The 20,919-nt window shown below is 33.8% G+C and overlaps 1 protein-coding gene across 2 annotated transcripts in view; it reads right to left on the bottom strand.

The window, feature by feature from the left end:
- ANGPT1 (angiopoietin 1) overlaps positions 1-20,919 on the bottom strand; it is a 289,488-nt gene that overhangs the window by 62,053 nt on the left and 206,516 nt on the right. For both annotated transcript variants that reach the window (XM_047783418.1, XM_047783419.1), the window contains exons 5-6: positions 16,912-17,039; positions 7,661-7,762 (exon numbers count right to left, since the gene is read on the bottom strand). In XM_047783418.1, the coding sequence (XP_047639374.1) occupies positions 7,661-7,762; positions 16,912-17,039 (230 nt within the window). The remainder of the gene's footprint in view (positions 1-7,660; positions 7,763-16,911; positions 17,040-20,919) is intronic.

The raw sequence follows: 20,919 nt of genomic DNA, 5'->3' as shown, positions 1-20,919 counted from the left end.
TATAAGAGACAAATTCTAATCTAGAGACACATACAGACGGAAAGGGAGGGGATGGAAAAAGGAACACCATGTGAAAGGAAATCACAAGAAAGCTGGAGTAGTAATAGTCATATCAGACAAAATAGAATTTAAAATAAAGACTATTATAAGAGACAAAGAAAGACACTACATAATGATCAAGGGATCATTCCAAGAAGATATAATTGAGGGATCATTCCAAGAAGAAGTAGTCACCATCACCCTAATACCAAAACCAGACAAAGATACTGCCACAAAAGAAAATTATACGCCAATATCTTTGATAAATATAGACACAAAAATTCTCCACAAAATTTTATCCAACCAAGTCCAACAACACCTAAAAAAGATCATACACCACAACCAAGTGGGATTCAAAGTTCATCCCAAGTTCACAAGACTGGTTCGACCTATGCAAAGCAAACAATTTCATACCCCACCTTAAAAAAAGAAAAGTCAAAAACCGTATGATCATCTCAACTGATGCAGAAAAAACATTTGAGAAAATGCAACATCCATTCATGATAAAACTCTTACCAAAAATGGTATAGAGGGTATATATCTTAACATAATAAAAGCCATTTATGACAAACCCTCAGCCAATATATAATACTCAATGGAAAAAAGTGGAAAGCCTTCCTGTTAAATTCTGGAACAAGTCAAGGATGCCCACTCTCACCTCTTTTACTCAACATAGTATTGGAAGTTCAGACAAACAAAAGAAATAAAAGGTATCCAAATTGGAAGAGAAGAGATAAAATTGTCCCTCTATGCAGATGACATGATACTATATATAAAAATCGCTAAGGACTCCACACAAAAACTACACATAAACATGTACATATACACAATAGAATACTACTCAGCTATAAAAAAGAACAAAATTAAGCCATTTGCAGCAACATGGATGGAAATGAAGATTCTCATACTAAGTGAAGTTGAGTCAGAAAGAGAAAGGCAGATACTATATAATATTACTTATATGTGGAAACTAAAAATGGCACAAATGAACCTACCTACAGAACAGAAACAACCTCATGGACATGGTGAACAGACTCATGGTTTCCAAGGAAGAGGGGGGAGAAGTGGGATGAACTGGGAGTTTGGGGTTAGTAAATGCAAACTATTACATTTATAATGGATAAGCAATGAGGTTCCACTGTATAGCATAGGAAACTATATTCAATCGCTTGTAGTAGAACATGATAGAAGATAATATGAGAAAAAGGATGCATACATGTATAAACTAGCTCACTTTGTTGTACAGCAGAAATTGACAGAACATTGTAAATCGACTATAATAACATTAAAAAAAAAACAAAAACTAGGTGGTCTGTTCACCTCTTAGAGCTCAAAAGCAGCCACAGACAGTATGTAACCAAATGAGCATGACTTTGTTCCAAAAAATTTTATTTATGAAAACAGGCAAAACAAACAAACAAACAAACAAAAAAAACAGAGAAGACCATTGAAACTAAAAGTTGGTTCTTTGAAACAATAAACAAAATTGATAAACCTTTAGCCAGACTCATCAAGAAAATAATGGAGAGGGCTCAAATCAATAAATTCAGAAACAAAATAGGATAAATTATAATTAGTACCACAGAAATGATCATAAAAGTCTATTACAAGCAACTTATATCAATAAAATGGACGATCTAGAAGAAACAGACAAATTCTTAGAAAGAAATAATCTTCCAAGACTGAAGGAGGGCTAAATAGAAAGCATGACCAGATCAATGACCAGTACTGAAACTGAATTATTAATTTAAAAACTACAAATAGGAGTTCCTGTCGTGGCCCAGAGATTAGTGTACCTGGCTAGCATCCATGAGGATGTGGGTTTGATCCCTGGCCTCACTCAGTGGGTTCAGGATCCGGTGTTGCTGTGAGCTGTGGAGTAGGTTGCAGACATGGCTTGGATCTGGCATTGCTGTGGCTGTAGTGTAGGCCAGTGGCTACAGCTCCGATTGGACCCTTAGCCTGGGAACCTCCATATGTTGTGGGTGTGGCCCTAAAAAGACAAAAAGATCAAAACAAACAAACAAACAAAAAACCTCAAAAAACTACAAACAAAAATCTAGGACCAGATGGCTTCCCAGGTGAATTTTACACCTATCATTCTGAAACTATTTTAAAAAATTGTAGAGGAAAGAACACTTCTGAACTCATTATATGAGGCCACTGTCACCCTGAAACCAAAACCAAAGATACCACAAAAAAGAAAACTACAGCTCAATATCACTGATGAACATATACGTAGAAATCCTCAACAAAATATTAGCAAACTGATTTCAATAATACACTAAAATGATCACACACCATGATCAAGTGAGCTTTATCCCAGGGATGAAAGGATTTGTCAATATCAGCATATCAATTAAGGTGATACACCACCTTTACAAACTGAAAAATAAAAACCACATGATCATCTCAACAGATGCAGAAAAAGCTTTTGAAATTCAGAAAGTGGTCATAGAGGGAAACTACCTCAGCATAATAAAGGGTCATATTTGACAATCCACAGCTAACATTATACTCAAAGGTGAAAAGCTGAAAGCATTCCTTCTAAGATCAGCAACAAGACAAGGATGCCCACTCTACCCACTTTTATTAGGCATAGGTTTGGAAGTTCTAGCCAAAGTAGTCAGAGAAGAAAACAAAATAAAAGGAATCCAAATTGGAAAAGAAGTCCTACAACAGTCACTGTTTGCAAATGACATGATAAAGATGAAACTAGAAAACTACTAGCACTCATCAATGAAATTGGTAGTTACAGATACAAAATTAAAACGCAAAAATGTGTTGCATTGCTATACACTAACAATGAAAGTTAAGAAAGAGAAATTAAGGAAAAGTCCCATTTACCATCATGCTGAAAAGAATAAAATACCTAAGAACAAAAATATGGAGGAAAAAGGTCTATACTCCTGAAAACTGTAAGACCCTGAAGAAAGAAATGGAAGGCAACATAATCAGATGGAAAGATAAGCCGCATTATTGAAATGGAAGGATCAATATTGTTAAAATGACCATACTACCCAAGGCAATCTACAGACTCAATGTAATTCCTATCAAATTACCAGTGCACTTGTTAATGATAGCCATTCTGACAGGTATGAGGTGGAATCTCATAGTAGTTTTGATTTGCATTTCTCTAATAATTAGTGATGTTGAGCATTTTTTCATGTGCCTGTTGGTCATCTGAATATCTTCTTTGGAGAAATATTTACTCAGGTCTTTTGACCATTTTTAAATTGGACTGTTGGTTTTTTTGCTGTCGAGTTGTGAAAATTGTTTATATATTTTAGAGATTAAACCCTTGTCAGTTGCATCATTTGAAACTATTTTCTCCCTAATTTCTTTTTCTGATCTTCCACTGTTGGTAATAGAAATGCATTCGAGGAGTTCCCATCGTGGCGCCATGGTTAATGAATCCAACTAGGAACCATGAGGTTGTGGGTTCGATCCCTGGCCTTGCTTAGTGGGTTAAGGATCCTGTGTTGCTGTGAGCAACAATGATTAGACCCCTAGCCTGGGAACCTCCATATGCCACAGGAGCGGCCCTAGAAAAGGCAAAAAGACAAAAAAAAAAGAAAGAAAGAAAGAAAGAAAAATACCTTATGATATTACTTATATCTGGAATCTTATATGTGGCAAAAATGAACCTATCTACAGAAAAGGGTAACGTGAGAAAAAGAAATATATATATGACTGGGTCACTTTGTTGTATAGCAGAAATTGACAGAACACTGTAAATCAAATATAATGCAAAAATAATCATAAAAAATTATAAATGGAGTTTTTCAAAGAAATAGAAGAATTTTTTTTCTTTTTATGTTAAAATTTATTTTTTTATATTTACAGCAACACCTCTGACATATGGATGTTCCCAGGCTGCAAGTTGAATTGGAACTGCTGCAGCCTGCCTACCCCACAGCCACAGCAATATCAGAACTGAGCTGCATCTGCAACCTATGCTTCAGGTTGCAGAAATTCTGAATTCTTAACCTACTGAGCAAGGCCATGGATTGAACCTGGGTCCTCACAGACATGGTCAGGTTTTTAGCCCACTGAGCCACAATGGGAACTTCAGAACAAAAAAAATTTAAACTTGTATGGAAAAAAATAAAGAACTCAAAATTTCTAAAGCAATCTTGAGAAAGAAAAATGGAGCTGGAAGAATCATGGTTCTTGACTTTAGACTATACTACAAAACTACAGCCATCAAAACAGCATGGTACTGGTATAAAAACAGACATAGAGATCAAGGGAACAGGACAGAGAGCCTAGAAATAAACCCAGACATTTATGGTCAGTTAATCTATGATAAAGGATGCACGAATATATAATGGAGAAAAACGCAGTCTCTTCAATAAGTAGCACTGAGAAACTGTACAGCTACATATAAAAGAATGAAATTAGAACATTCTCTAACTCCATACACAAAAATAAACTCAAAATGGATTAAAGACCTAAATGTAAAACCAGATACTATAAAACTCCTAGAGGAAAGCATAAGCAGAACACTCTTTGACATAAACTGCAGCAGTACTTTGGATTTGTCTCATAGAGTAAGGAAAAAAAAAACAAAAATAAACAAATGGATCCTAATTAAACTTAAAAGCTTTTGCACATCAAAGAAACCATAAACAAAATGAAAAAACAATCTATGAATGGAAGAAAATATTTGCAAATGATGTGACAGACAAGGGATTAATTTCCAAAATACACAAACAGCTCATATAGCTCAACATAAAAAAAACAAATAACCCAATTTAAAAATGGGCAGAAGATATAAACAGACATTTCCCCAAAGACATACAGATCACCAACAAGCACATGAAAAAAAATGCTCAACATCACTAATTATTAGAGAAATGCGAATCAAAATTACGAGGTATCACTTCACACCAGTCAGAACTGCCATCATCAAAAAGTCTACAAATAATAAATGCTGGAAAGGGTATGAAGAAAAAGGAAACTTCCTACACTGTTGGTGGGAATGTAAATTGGTGCAGCCACTATGGAGAACAGTATGGAGTTATCTTAAAAAAAACAAAAATAAAGTCACCATATGATTAAGAGATCCCACTCGTGGGCATGTATCTAGGAAACTCTAATTTGAAAAGACATATGCAGCCCAGTATTCAGTGAAGCTCTATTTATAATAGTCTAAGACATGGAAACAACCTAAATGTCCACCAACAGATGAATGGATAAAGAAGATGTGATCTATGTATCACATCCTAGAAATCATCATACTAAGTGAAGTAAGCCAAAGACAAATATCATATGATATTGCTTATATGAAGAATCTAAAAATGACATGAAAGAACTATTTATGTTTACAAAACAGAAATAGACTTACCAGAGAAAATAAAGTTTACTAAAGGGGAAAGGGCAAGGGGGATAAATTAGCGGAGTTTGGGATTAACATATACATATTACTTAATTTAAAATATATAACTAAAAAGGACCTACTGTATAGCACAAGGAACTATCTTATAACAATCTGTAAGTAAAAAGATTCTGAAAAATAATAGATATATATTTGTATAACTGAATCACTTTGCTGTACACCTGAAACTAACACAACATTGTAAACCAACTATACTTCAGTTTTTAAAAAAGAAAAAAAATAGCGTTAAGGGGATAATTCTGTTAGTGATCAACCTCTTTAGTATATGGCCCACACTAATGCACACATGCAGAATAGGCGTAACTCTCTATCTTAATATACTAGTCCAAGGTAGCCATTTCTAAGTCTTTAAAATAACAACATGTTTTATTTGATTTCTTTCACTGCATTTTAATGTGAATAAAAATTGGAAGAAAAAAAAAAGAACATAGGCTCGTATAACACTTCTCTTTATATTTTTCTTTACTTTCTAAGAGGGGAATTTAAAAAATGAAATTAGAACATTCTCTAACACCATATACAAAAATAAACTCAAAATGGATTAATGATCTAAATGTAAGGCCAGATACTATAAAACTTCTAGAGAGAAACATAGGCAGAAGGCTCTTTGACATAAATCACAGTAATATCCTGTTTGATCCACCCCTTAGAATAATGGCAATAAAAATAAAAATAAACCAATGGGATCCAATTAAACTCAAAAGATTTTGCACAGCAAAAGAAACCATAAAAAAAAAAATAACCCACAGAATGGGAGAAAATCTTTGCAAATGATGTGAACAGCAAGGGTTTAATCTCCACAATATACAAATTCACACAACTCAACAGCAACAAAAAACAAACCAATCAAAAAATGACCAAAAGACCTAAACAGACATTTCTTCAAACAAGACATACAGATGGCCAGTGGGCACATGAAAAAGATGCTTAACATCACTAATTATTAGATAAATGCAAATCAAGACTTCCATGAGGCACCACCTCACACCAGTTACAAACAATAAATGCTGGAGAGGGTGTGGAGAAAAGGGAACCTTCCTACACTGTTGGTGGGAATGTAAATTGGTACAACTACTATGGAAAACACTATGGAGGTTCCTCAGAAAATTAAATATAGAACTACCATATGATACAGCAATCTCTCTCCTGGGCATATATCCAGACAAAAAAATATAATTCAAAAAGATACATGCACCCCTATGTTCACTACAATACTATTCCCAATAGCCAAGACATGGAAACAACCCATATAAGAAAAGTTGTTTAGATATAAAAAGTGAAATTTAGTCCACAATTGGAAATCACCTTCCACTACTGTCCCTTGATATTTTGTCAGCAGATCTCACCATTTAATACTGTAGGCACAATATGATTATTGGGTTTTAGCTTATTTCAACTATCTACCATATTATCTTGGAAAAATTCATCTCCCAGTTTGCTCAGTTTTAGCTAATAGATTTGATATAAAATTTAGATAAGGACATGTGTACATGTGTACAAGGCTTACATACATTAAACACTGAAAGGGATAGCTCTGATGATGATAATACCAGCTGCAATTTTGGAGACCTTGATGAATCATGCCTCACAGTTCACACCCTTGTGTACTTGTCTGACTTTGAATCTGGCCTGGCTCTGTCATCAACTTTAACCAAAAGAGTGCAGTGGAAGTGACACCATGCTATTTCTGAGTCTAATAAATATTAAAAAGATCTGGAAGTTTCTATTTTTCTGCTTGAGGCATGTCAACTGCCACCTAACAAGTCTAATGACCCTGAATATTGTACTGAGAGAAGCCTGACCTAGCCACGTGGAAGGGGTTCTCAGTCAACATGCAGCAACAGTTTGACAGCCCTGTGAGCAAAGCCTTTGGAAGTCCTCCTCTATAACCCACAGTCCTTCACACTTCCCTTGTCCTGGCTCATGTAACCAGCCAGGGTATAAGTCCTAGCTTCCTCCACCTTCATTCAATCAGGAACAAATTCAGACAATTCCTAACAGTTCACCAAATAATTACAGTAATACATTTTTCTTTCTGATGCACACATGGAAATCATTTACTGAGAATGATTTATGAGTGTTTCATGTTTAATTAGAACAATGTCATTTTATTTTTAAGATAACTGAAAGACATCTAAAAATACAAGGGTTTATCACACGGTATAATGAAGAAAATCTCGTGATAAAACATCAAAAACTATGTAAATTCTTCCATCTTACCATTTTATATTCTTTCCAACCTCTCTGGAAATCTAGACTTCCATCCTCACGATGTTGTATTACAGTCCAACCTCCCCCATTAAGATCCATATTGCAAAATACCTGACAGACAAAAGGAAAATAAAGTCAACTGAAAATTATGTCTGTTTTAAAGAAATAAGTATCAGATATGTTTCAAAACAAAAACACTATAGGCCTATAGACAAAAATAATAAAAATCGCTTTGTTGAAAATGTTAATTTAGTCATCTTCCTATGTTTGAGTTGTTTCTGATTAAATTCTATCAAATGTGCATACATTACTGTAAAGATTTAAAGCAGGCAGCTTAAAATTGTCTCAGGCACAGACTATAAAAATTATTTAAAAAATTTTTTCCTTAAATAGTAATAGGTATTATCTAATTTCAATTTTTTTTGAATGCTTAGGTTTCCAAAATTACTGATTATTTTATTGCTAAAACATGACTTGGAATTTTAAAATATTTAATTAATTAAATCATAATATACTAATAAAGATTTTGGAAAAACAGTATTTTAAGCATAATATGTATTTAGTTATTAAACATTTTATTGCATATTAGCTCCTATAAGTGTATATACTAAAATAATTATTCTTGATGGTTCAGTATTACATTAGAGGCAAAATTTGGTCCCCAGCATATGGAGAACACATTATTTGCTTGAATTTTCATCATAAACAATACGAGAAGAACATGACATACTGTATTCCTTCTGACTCTGAGAAGCATTTCTTTCCCATGTGGATAAGTTATCCAAATCTTTCAAAGACATATGCTTATTTCAATTATTCTAAGTACAATAGTATTTATTTAGAAATTGATTTATTTCCCCCAGGGTCCACCCAAGGAGAGAAACATATCTGTAATGGGATTATCTTTGGAGAACAATCACTGTAATTGATGTAGCATGAATGTGGCAGCTTGATTATTCAAGGGCTCAGCTATGAGGAACATCATTCCCCTGGCAATTGACTACTAAAGCATTTTGCAGGCTGGTTAAAGGTGCAGATGTGAGGCAACAGCAGCAGCAGGCTGTGTGTGGGCATAGCTAAACTTTTATTAAGGGAAAAACCCCAAGTGATTTCCCTGAGAGATTAAATTTAGAGTACAAATGGCTAAAGGGTATGAAAACAATGGCAAGAATTGGTCATTCATAGGACAAATTGTCCATGTACTTCCTCAGAGTGAAAGGAACTATGAGATACATGCTTAAACGTGAGCATATAAAAGTAGGCAAAGTGCTCTCCCGAGAGCTCTTCCTCTAATTTGACAACAGCCAGTCATCAGCATGTATTCATCATCACTAGGAACTGACTCACCTCCAAGTTTATAAATTTGAAAACCCTTCCCTGTCCTAAAGTTCCCCCTGTACTAATCTTTTAACCTCTATGTACCTGCTCTTTGTCTTCAACATAACTTCTATCTAGTTTTTCATCGTCCTTAGTCCCAATTCATTTATTTTTCACCCAACAAACATTTTAGGGCATTAATTCTGTGTTACAATGGGGGATATGATGATGAACAAATTATGGACCATGTCCTCTAAAAGTTTCAGTTAGAAACTGCTCCTGTAGAATTAAGGAGATGTAGGAATCCACAATTTTCAATTCTAGTGACTTAAAGAATAACAGGGTCAGTAAACTGAATGATAAATCGAAGGAAGAGAGCTAACATATGAGAAAAGGAAATGATCATGGTTTTGGAAGCTTAGAGTTTGGGATAGCATAGTCATCCAAAAGGGGAGTTTATTGATCAGTTAGAAATGATATAACTGTAGGCAGATCAAGGATAAGAATAAGGATAAGAGCATAACGGACTGAAAAAGGAAGAGTTATTAGCAATAGCATATTTGTAAGTGCTAGATAATTCAAACAATACATGCATTTTCTAATTTATCATACAACAACCCTATGACCTAGGTATGATTATTATCTTCATTTTGCAGATGAAAATCCTAAGGCTTTGAGTATCTCAGCAACTTACCAATGGTTATTATTAATATAACAAGTACTGGATATAGGATTTGAACCTATACCCAATTCAAAATTATATTGGGGACAATTTGATGGAAAATAGTAGTTGATAGCAAAAATATGGACTTTTTTATGTTTTTGCTTTTTTTAGGGCCACACCCATGGCATATGGAGGTTCCCAGGCTAGGGGTCTAATCAGAGCTACAGCTGCTGGCCTACACAACAGCCACAGCCATGAAGGATCCAAGCTGTGTCTGTGACCTACACCACAGCTCACAGCAACGCCAGATCCTCAACCCACTGAATGAGGCCAGGGATCGAACCCACAACCTCATGGTTCCTAGTTGGATTCGTTTCTGTTACACCATGAAGGGAATTCCAAAGATGGACTTTTAAAGAGGTTAAAAAAAAAAAAGGAAAGAGAAGTGTAAAAAATGGAAAGAGAAGTATGTGTGTGTGGTGGGCGAGAGTCCAATAATGGCCTTTGGTGAACAATTTATGGGATAAAAAACATCAATAATTTTTATGTAGGTGGAACTTCATTTTATTTGCTATTGTCCCTAGTGCCTAGAGCAGTGCCTAGCATGCAGGCACTAAATTAATATTTTGTTGAATGAGTAGATATACAGAAAGGAAAGATAAAATAGGAAAACTTTATTAATGAAATGCAGTGATTTGGGATGGAAATTTTCTAAAATTAGGTTGTGATCATGGTTTACAACTACAAATATAGTAAAATGCACTGAATTACTTAAAAACAAAAGAAATGCAGTGAAAGCTGGGAATGGATTCTTAGTAAGGGACTGATCAATTTAATCAAGTATTCCAGAAACGTCAAGATAAGTAAAGATTAGTAAAATACACACAAATTAAAAATGAAAAAAGCTATTAGTAATCTTGAGGAGAGAGACTGCATGATTCCTAGAAAAATAAAAGCCAGATGGCACAGTTTAAAGAGGGCATAGTTGGTGATTCAACACAAGTGGTCAAAGTGGAACTTTAATGGTGAAACAGATCAGAGTAAATGAAAATGTCAAGGAAATATTTTGTTAGAGGAAATTAATGTCACTTGTTTTTTAATTAAATTTTACCTTGGCTTAACTAGTTACTCTAGACTTCTTTTCCAGATTTTATATCCTAATGAACATTTGATTGCCTGAAGGTTTGCCAAACTGTTTGCAAATGTATACAGTACACTTACACACTAAAGGAAAGAAATAACTATACTTACGAATATAGAGTGTGTAGAGAAAACTGTTCTTCACAGTTTTTTATTACTATAATCTACATTATTAAAATTCTTTGCACTTAAGAGGTTTTAAAATCACTCACAAATTTTATTTTAATTAATTAATTAATTTTTAGGGCCAAACCTGTGGCAAATGGAAGTTCCCAGGTTAGGGGTTGAATTAGAGCTGCAGCTGCTGGCCTACACCATTGCCATAGCAATGCCAGATCTGAGCTATGTCTGTGACCTATACCACAGCTCACAGCAACGTGAGATCCTTAACCCACTGAGTGAGGTCAGAGATTGAACCCTCATCCTAATGGATGCTAGTCAGGTTCTTTACTGCTGAGCCACAAGGGGAACTCCATACTCAAAAATTTTAAAAGATAACCTTTCTTTTAGACAAAGACATCCAGTGACTTGGAAATGTTAAGATGTGTTAGGAGTGTTTCTTAGATAAGGAGCTGGAGAAAGTTACCCAGGGAGAGAGAAGATACTCAGGTAGATTACTGCTTTGGAAGTTGAAGTGCAAAGAAGTTAAGAGGTTAGACTTATGCTCCGCAATTCTTATTAGACTCAATAATAATAGCAATGATAACACTTGCCATTTGTGGAATACAGACACAATAGAACTGAATGGCACACTGGCTAGGGGCATTGATTCAGTGGTACATTACTTGTGTTCAAGTCCCACCTCTGCTCTATCTCTTAGATCTTTTTCAAGGATTAAAAAAATCAATGAATATAGAATTTTTATTTATTTATTTATTTATTTTTATTTATTTGGTCTTGTCTTTTAGGGCCGCAGCTGTGGCACATGGAGTTTCCCAGGCTAGGGGTCTAACTGGAAGTGCAGCCGCAGGCCTACGCCAGAGCCACAGAAATGCTGGCTCAGAGCCGCATCTACAACCCACACTACAGCCTGTGGCAATGTTGGATCCTTAACACACTGAGCAAGGCCAGAGATCGAACCCACACCCTGATGGAAGCTAGTTGCGTTCGCAAACCGCTGAGCCACACCAGAAACTCCAATGAATATAGTTTTTAGAATAACATTTGGCACATATTAAGCTTTATTATTACTCTCATCGCTTAGATGTATCTTATATATGAAATTAAATGCATTTATGTTGTGCATATATACTCTCAGATAACATAGCTTACTATTGTATATAATATTGCATATAATTTGTTTATAATTTATTATGAAAAATATGGAATGTACAAAGCCAAAATATAGACGAGTTCAAATAAACTGTCCTTATGATTACCAAATTCTTGTTAATAATATTGGCATCACTAATCTTTGAGCATGCTTTTTATTGTATGTTTAAGTATATATACACACATATTTATGAAGTTGGATTCATGCTAGCACACAACACAGAAAAGACCATTTTATTTCCGGTCAGAAGAAAAATAAAATGCCTATGCTTAACATATGAAGGAAGTTAAAAAAAAAAGGGTGATTGGTTTCAAAAGATTTGAGACATGAAAGGACTTGAAAAGTTCCTTCGCCAATGTGGTGTACTCTGTACTTTGGCAATGTCCTTCCTCTAGACATGGGCCCCCACTAAGTTTACTATGCCTACTGCATCTATTGATCATATGACTTGGGCTTAACTCTGTCCAAGAAAAGACTGAACTGGCTCCTATCCCAAGCAAGGTCAAAGCTTTCAAGCATTAAATACCTTTTAACATTAACAATGATTTAAACCCAAACAAAAAGAGGAAATTTGATTCACATAGTTCTTATGCCTTTATGCTGCATACAAGTTGGAATGATTAATCTTGCAAATGTTAATTATTTTTCCATAATCTTAAATAAAAAAGGATCAACACATTTGTTATAGTCCTTTTCCAAGAATTAGTGAAATTATGAAATCAGAAACAAATTTTTAAATATTTTACAATAATCAGAGCTTTGATTTAATGGTTTGTTTTATTGAATGAAATGCAGTTGGTTATAGTGCATTTGGTTTTAGAGACTTATGAAATAAAAGGAAAAAGCCTGTCTCCTACTATCATAAATTGAAGGGAATTCAGAGAGGAAAATATTCACAGGCCATTAATAACATAAAAAGTAAAAAGTATATAAATGATCTGATTATCATTTTATATCTGCTTGAAAATTTTAATAATCCTAGAAAACTGCCTTTGGTTTCCATATCACATTTGAAAATGCTTTTCTAACTTTGGCAGACATTCTTTCTTGGTAGGTAATGATGTCAGTCAAAACAATAACTACATAACAACTATGTATACTTGCAACACTCTGCCTCAATTAATAATTCCTACTAGCAGTTTTTTAATTGCCTAGAAAGCAAATTTTATTGATTGATCTATATATTACATCATACATAACCGAAGTTTTTGTTTTGTTTCATTTTTATATAGGCTTGCCTTGAGTGTCTTACCCTTGCTAGAACCTGTGCAAGCATTAAATTGAACAAAATTTTTGATAAGCATTACACACGATTAGCACCAAACTATAGCTACAGAGTACAATCTACTTGGAAGGGCAAAGGTCCTAAAGATGCATTTTCCAAGGGCATTTTACAGAATCGAGAGGATACCACTGATTTATATAAAAATAAGAGAAGAAAATGAGATTACAGGGTAGGAAGAAGTGGCGTGGCTTATAATCAGAACATAATTTTCTGACAATAAACTCCTACCTGTGTCACTCACATAGAGTCCTACAAAAATTATGAATGGTGCAGTTTCAGTCATAACTAATATAATTAGTAGTTATTCTTTTTAGTTCCCCCGTTAAGATGGTACATACACTCTGTAGTTAGAAAGCATGTGTTCAGTATTTACTATGTGATTCCTTTATTACAAAGCATGTGTTCAATATTTACTGTGTGATTTGGGCAAGCTATTTTTCTAAAATAGGGTTAACAGGAACACCTATTTCACAGAGTTATTGAAAGGAGTAAACAAGTGAGTATATATATCTAAACTACTTCAAATAGAACTTGACAAACTAAATGCACAATACACTTAAATTATTAATCACTTTCTAAATTACATCAAGTAAGTTCACACAATATTTGTTCTTCCTAATGCCAAGCTATGTGAATATATGGGATTTAATACAAAATTTGCTGCCTACCAGAGAGTGCAGGTCTATCAGCCTAATGTATCTGTCTCTATGACAGAACAGCATTACTACTTGTGAGAGAAATATGGTCATAAAGGAGAAAGAATAAAAAAAGGGAAAGAACACCTACTAAGTCAAAAAGAAGGTCAAAAGTCTTTCTTCCTTATGGTCAGTTATCTCCCCCTCTCTCCATTCTTTGTTATTATTTCCAATTAAACTAAATCTAATGACAGTCCAGATGACATATGACTTTCTCTTCCTTCCCTCTGAAGAGCTATGGGGCCATTTCCATAATGATAAAATTTGTCTCTTACAGGTCTGTGTTGTCTGTTCAGGGTACTAATTTCTTCCTAGGCCAAAATCAAAGAAGTTTCATCTAGCAGATATTTGATATTTGTGGATTTAGTATTTTAGATCTTATTTATTTTATAACATGGAATCTCTATAATGTACAAAATTCATCATTTTGTAAGAGGTATAAATTTAAATCATGCTATCTTTGTGAAACCAACATAGAAGTCAGCCACTGAACTAGTGACTGGATCCTGTAACCCATTCTTTAATATAAATCTAAAAAAACCCTTAATTTAGGTTCATAACTTGTTATTCAAATTAATGAGTTATTATTCAAGTATGAGTTATTCAAGATTATGAGTTAGGATACTCTACCCTAACAGGGGTTGCAAATAGCTTGCACATCATTTGCATCTCAAAACTTTTGAACCAGAATAGAGTTATAATTATGCATAACTAAAATTTAATGGAATAATCAAAACTTTATGTAATGTCCTCACTAAGGAACATGTGGTTGCACTGGTGATGTGCTGAAAAAGATTCTAAAAGTGTGAAAGTTAATCTAAAAACTTTAAAAATTATTTTATTTTTATATGCATACATACATAATTATTAAGAGTCTAAAAGGAGGGTCACAACTTTTTTTTTCTAGGGCTGCACCCATGCATATGGGTTTTACTTTTATAGGCATTAGGTTAGAGGGGAACTGACAAATACTTAGGGGTTCTTTCAGGTCTTATGTAGCACTATCGGTAAATTACAGAGGATATTTATGTTAGCTCCGCTCCCCTTCGCCAGGACAGTTTCTGACACGCTTACATGCTATCTGCATGGTGTGTCAGTGTGTGGGTGTGCATACATGCCTGTGGATGTGTATGAATTGAATTTAAACTTAAGTACAACTTAAGATATCAGCAAGCAGATGTACTTAAGATATCAGCAAGCAGAGTAGGAAGAATTCATGTAATATGATGCAAAGGATTCAAAAGGCTCCTTCTTACAATAAACTACACTCTTCTCTTTAGTCCTAAACTTTCTATTGTACCTTCATAGTTCTTTTTTTAAAAGACATGGGACACTTGATTTGGTGAAATTTTGCACAGAAGCCCAAAATGAAATATAGTGAAACCAAAGTTCTCTGGTAGGTGACCCTGGTAGCAATGTACATAACTGTTCCTGCCACCTCTCTTATTGCCTGTGCTTTTCCCATCCCTCCCCCCTGTAATAGGACAGCACGGAAGGCCTCTTTTCAGAAGAAAATTTTGTCCCAACAAAGGGAAAAAACATTGAGCAAACTTAAAATACGAATCCTCACTAAAATCAGCCAAGGATGCTTGTAGAGCCAGACTCTCTTGACAACTATGTGACAACTGGCAAACTGGGTTCCAAGGTTCATTTCCTTCAACCATCAAAGGAAATCAGAAATCAGAATGATTAAGTTGGGCTTACCTACTACACATTACACAGGAGTGTTGATATTATCATCAGTAAGTCATTTATTTATTCATTCATTTTAGCATCAATTTACTGAGGACCTACTATGTGCCAGAAATTATTCTGGGTCTGGGGAATCAAAGATAAAAGGTAAAGTCCTTACTCGTAAAACTCTGGTAGGTCATGCAAAGTCGCCCCAAGAGCATTTGCTCAGTACCCAGAGGAAATGGGGATGGAAGACTGGTTATTTAGGTGGAACAAAGAGAGGAGAAAAACTGCTCTGTCCTTTGAGGATAAAGCACTGCAAAGGCAGGTGGTCACCTTGAGGTCTGGAGCATCTAGCTAAAGCGGTTTACCTGTTGAAGAGCAGGGCTCTCCTCAAGCCTCCCCCCAAACCTAACTTCAAACATTCTCTATTACTACACTTCTACCATAGGTTATAATTATCTCTGTAACTGTCTTCATCACTGCACTGGGACTGTTTGTTCTATATTACGTCCCTAGTCAGAGACTGACAAGTAAATAACATACACTTAATGTGTACTGAATGAAGGATGGATGATTTAATGAATAAATAGGGAGAATGTGTATAGAAAAGAGATGTGGCAGCAACAAGATAGTGTTTTCTTGCTTTGAAGTTTACTTTGGATCATATTCAATATACTGATGAAAACTATCCTCCAACACACTCCTTTAGGTAAATATGAAAAGCAAATCCTTTCAAGATGATGAGTTAAGCTAGAATATGTTTCTCTACCCTAACAGGAGCAGTGATTCTGGAAATATGTTCCTAGACCTCTCTCCACAGTATCTGAACTGTAGATGATGTATGTGTACCATCTGGGTCCTTAGGACTTAGCAAGATGGTTCCTAAAGTCTTCCTCATGCACTTGAAGTGTATGTGACTTCAACATGTAATCTATACAAGGCAAGCATTTATGAGCAATGGAACATCCCAGGAATGAGAATAGAATAAATAGAAAACTTTGTGTGAAATAGGAACGGGAGGTATGGGGGTTGGAAGAGATTTGTACAATAGGGTTTTCATATTTTATGGACCTGGGAAACAGTATCTTTGGGAGAAAAGAGCTCAGGCGTATATATTTTCAGTTTAACAAGCTCACAAATCAATCTGATTATTCAGCAATTCAACTAGGATCTGCTTTACATCTCATAAACAAACACTTCTGGTTTTACCTTTTTGGGTTCTGGCATATTATTAATATAAATAGTGTAGATTCCACTTTTATTAAAACCAGCTTGATATACATCTGCACAGTCTCTAAATGGTTTTTCTTCCTCTTTTTTTCCTCCCTTTAGTAAAACTGCAAAAAAAAAAAAAAGATTGCAATATGTGAATATAAGTACCATTAGTGCCCAAATGGACTCTAAGTATACCTAAGCAAGTCTTCATTTCTTCCAAACAAATGTCAATATTGTGATTATTGAAAATCAAACATAAGAACAATACTAGATTTGAGGTGACTCAGAATTACAAAACTATAAGAAAAACCTATAGATCAATTTATAACTGCATATTCTTTATATTTTGCTTAACTTGTCAAATCTTGTTTTCTCTATAACTTCCAGAACATAACTCAAGGGACAGATGAACTGATCATGTAATACTTTGAACTTGTAACAATTATGCCAATGTTCGCACCAAATTTCTAATATGTTCTTGTCTACATTTCATATAGGGAAGTTTGAAAGAATGCTAAAACTTTTTTGGAGGAGAAAGAGATGGAGATAAATTCAGACATAAAAATATGATACAGAGGTTTAAGATGCTAAAAATAGGCTCTACTATTTTTCTGTGGCTTTACACTGAAGATTGCCTAAAAATTGTCATTAAAAAAACCTATCAAATAAAAATAGAAAGAAGTCTCTGACCCAATTTAACTATCTAGAATGAAAAGGCAAGTGAACTTTGTTTTTCATTTAATTCCCTGAAGTTAAACTATCAAGCAGATGACACAAATATAGAATGACAAAAATGAACAAGATTTAATTTATATACGTGGAAGGGCTCAGTAAAGGCTAGAGGTGGAAAAAAAATTAGAGATAGTCTCTACTGAAAAGAAGTTTACTTCATTCATTGAGTTTCATCTTATTAAGTTCTTAATGAGATCAAAATATAAAAATGACTAATATTTACCAGTCCTTAGCTAAGGATATAGGTGGTATATTTATAAAATATTTATGATTTAGTATTTTATAATAAATATATATTATCTCAGCAATTTTCTTCATTAGTCTTTTCCTTGAAGTTAAGATTAAGAATGTTTTATAATCTTGCCGTTAAAGTTTCTGCTTATTTAATAATTACTGGGTTTCGATCACTCTGAGTCAGAATGGTCTTTTAAAATAATAATATCAAAGGTTAACTATGAATCAAGGTTTTAGAATTGATATTAAATGCTCTAACAGTCTAAAACACTAGCCTGATTTAAATTTAAGATGTAAGATGTTACTACCTTATAGGTAATTAAAAATAAACAGAAAGTAGAAAGAATGACTATTTCAATATAACTATTTTAAAATTTCAAAAATAATTATATCTCAAGGAAATGAAATATCTATATCAGATATGTTGTCATATCAAAAATATAGAATCATAACATTTAATAGCCTTATGTTTTTCTGTATAACTCATGTATGCACTAATGGTTTTGCCTACTTATATTAATAACTGCCTCTAAACACCACCATCACAATTATAATATCAACACAGAATAAGTAATCAGAGCACTAACAGTTCATATAATAGTGAAGAAACACTGCACAGAATGTATGCACATGGCAACTAAAAATGAATACATAAATATTTGATGGCATTGGGTATGTCAATGGATCATACAAAAATCTTGTTTTCAAAAACATCACTGCATTTCACTTATGCTTACTTATTTTAAGCTAATGGACTATTATCTGTCAAAAACAAAACTTCCTAAATTTTAAATGCTTACTCTTCTGTTGAAAAACTGCATATAACAAAATTAGACATAACAGAAGTTGTTGTAAAGAAATACTAACTAAAATTTATAATCCCTTAAGAGGATGAACAACACAGGAAGATGTGGTGAAGAGGCATTCAACAGTAAACCCATTTTTCTTTTTTGGGTGAGAGATGGAAAAAAAATCACATATCTAAGGAGAAAACACTTCTCTTGCTGAATATACCACTTCCTGCCTTCCCTTAGTTATGTAAGGAGAATTATTCCTTTCTCACTTCTCTGCCACCTCCCTTCTCCTTTTCCTTTTCAGGGTGATGTGGGTGATGAGGCTGTTGTGTGGGAAGAGGGAAACTATTTCACATACATTTTCAAGAAAATAGAGAAAAAATGAAATAGTTGGATATTGTCTTATATTTCTGGAAACTAATTTGTAAAAAATCATGTTCAAAGTATGAATGTAAGTCCTATCACTAAAAAAATGGTTTGAGGATTCTACCATAAAAGGTACAAATGGGACTATGGTTATACTATGGGTTTGTGGTTGCTATGAAAACATATCTGAGGTAGATATTTCATTTCTTGAAATATAGTTTGATACTTTAAAAAATTCAAACACATTCTTTCCAGAAGAAATGCCATTATTTCTAGAAATCTTAGCTTGTTTTTAATTACTTGTTAATTAGTAAACAGTATGCTTGAAAGTTTGATCCATGTTACATTTTAGAGTACTAGCACTTAAAATCAATTTAAAAGTTTCATTTGGAGCTTACTTTAATATTTATATTATATTCTATGGTTTGAAGACCCCTTCTAAAAGGGCAAATTGACCTTCACAAGTTTTCTTTCTTTTTTTGTCTATAAAGTGGGGCGCTTACACTTATTTCTGAGGCAAATATATGAATTACATAACACAGAGTAACTGAATTATAGTAAGTACTCAAGAAATGACAGTTGTTATTATGGTAATAATATTATTAAGGGCAACATTGTTATTCTTTCTTACAGAAAGGATACTCAGGCTATGGAAGACTAGTCAATCCAGTCACTAGAGTGGTGGATGATGCTGTCTTCCACCCTCAAATCAAATATTGTGGCTGACTAAATGCAGGGATGTTACAATATAATCCTATATAGGATTATGTTAAACTGGCTTCTCCCTTTCAAAGTTGGCTAGTTGGCTTATTGTATTCATTGACTACATTAGGTCATTGTTAAGTCTAAAAAAATTGAGGTAATCTAATTTTGCTGTGTATTGTAAGCTTTACATGAATAGTTAAGAATTAGAGATTACCTTGGATGAAATGATATATGATATTATATTTCATAATTTCAATTTGCATGACTATTTCCTTTGTTGAGTACTGGAGAATTCTGAAATTCTGTGTTAAATTGTAAAACTGGATACACAGTCAAGATTTTAAAACAGAAAGACAAAAACAGAGATAAATTTACTTAACATTACAAGTATCAGAACTAAGAATAAATTTTTGTAGGAGTTCTTGAGATTCAATAAGGTAGATGATAATGCCTTGAGGAATATAAGATAAATGACAAGAAACAGATATGGAAAATCTGACAGAAAAAGACAAAAGAGGCAGCAACTGGACACAGCAGGAGGAATAATCTACATACTTGACAGAGTGTTTTATCTCTCTGTAAATGTGGTTTAAATTGTTATAATAATACACTAGTTTAAAAGCATGAGTTTTTTTTTTTTAAGATCTTTACATCTTAGAGTTCCTTCTTTGATCACATATTATTTTTCCCTTATCATTCTTTAATTTTTAATGAGTTTGTCTTTCTCCTAATTGAGAGTCTAGAGCCCCACCACTATTAGTCTCTTCCTACCCTCCTTTTTCTTTCTTCCTATCTTCAGTCTGAGGGTAAGGCACTAAAGAATGGTTCAAATGGATTTGCTAGTACTCTTCCTCCACTGTCCTTTTCTTCACTAACCCCACATATAGGTAAATACCACCCTAAGGAAGCATGTTTATTCACTTTCTCACCCCTAATTCTAGATTGCAAACACTAAATGTTATTTAATGCCATTCAAATGTGTGCTTTCTAAACTCTGCTGTGTTCTCTGTGCTGCTCAGTCAAATCTTTGGTCCTTTCTAAAATACTTTTTACTACATTTCCTGGAAAGTCTATTTCAAATTTTTCTACTTTCTTCAAGACTGAAGTCTCACTCTTGTCTTCTCTCACTCTTTATATACAACTTTATTTTACTGTTTACAAAACCATTTAA

This window comes from Phacochoerus africanus, chromosome 6 (genome assembly GCF_016906955.1).
Source record: "Phacochoerus africanus isolate WHEZ1 chromosome 6, ROS_Pafr_v1, whole genome shotgun sequence".
NCBI classification, from domain to species: Eukaryota; Metazoa; Chordata; class Mammalia; order Artiodactyla; family Suidae; genus Phacochoerus; species Phacochoerus africanus.
This window is presented reverse-complemented; position numbering and strand designations above follow the sequence as displayed.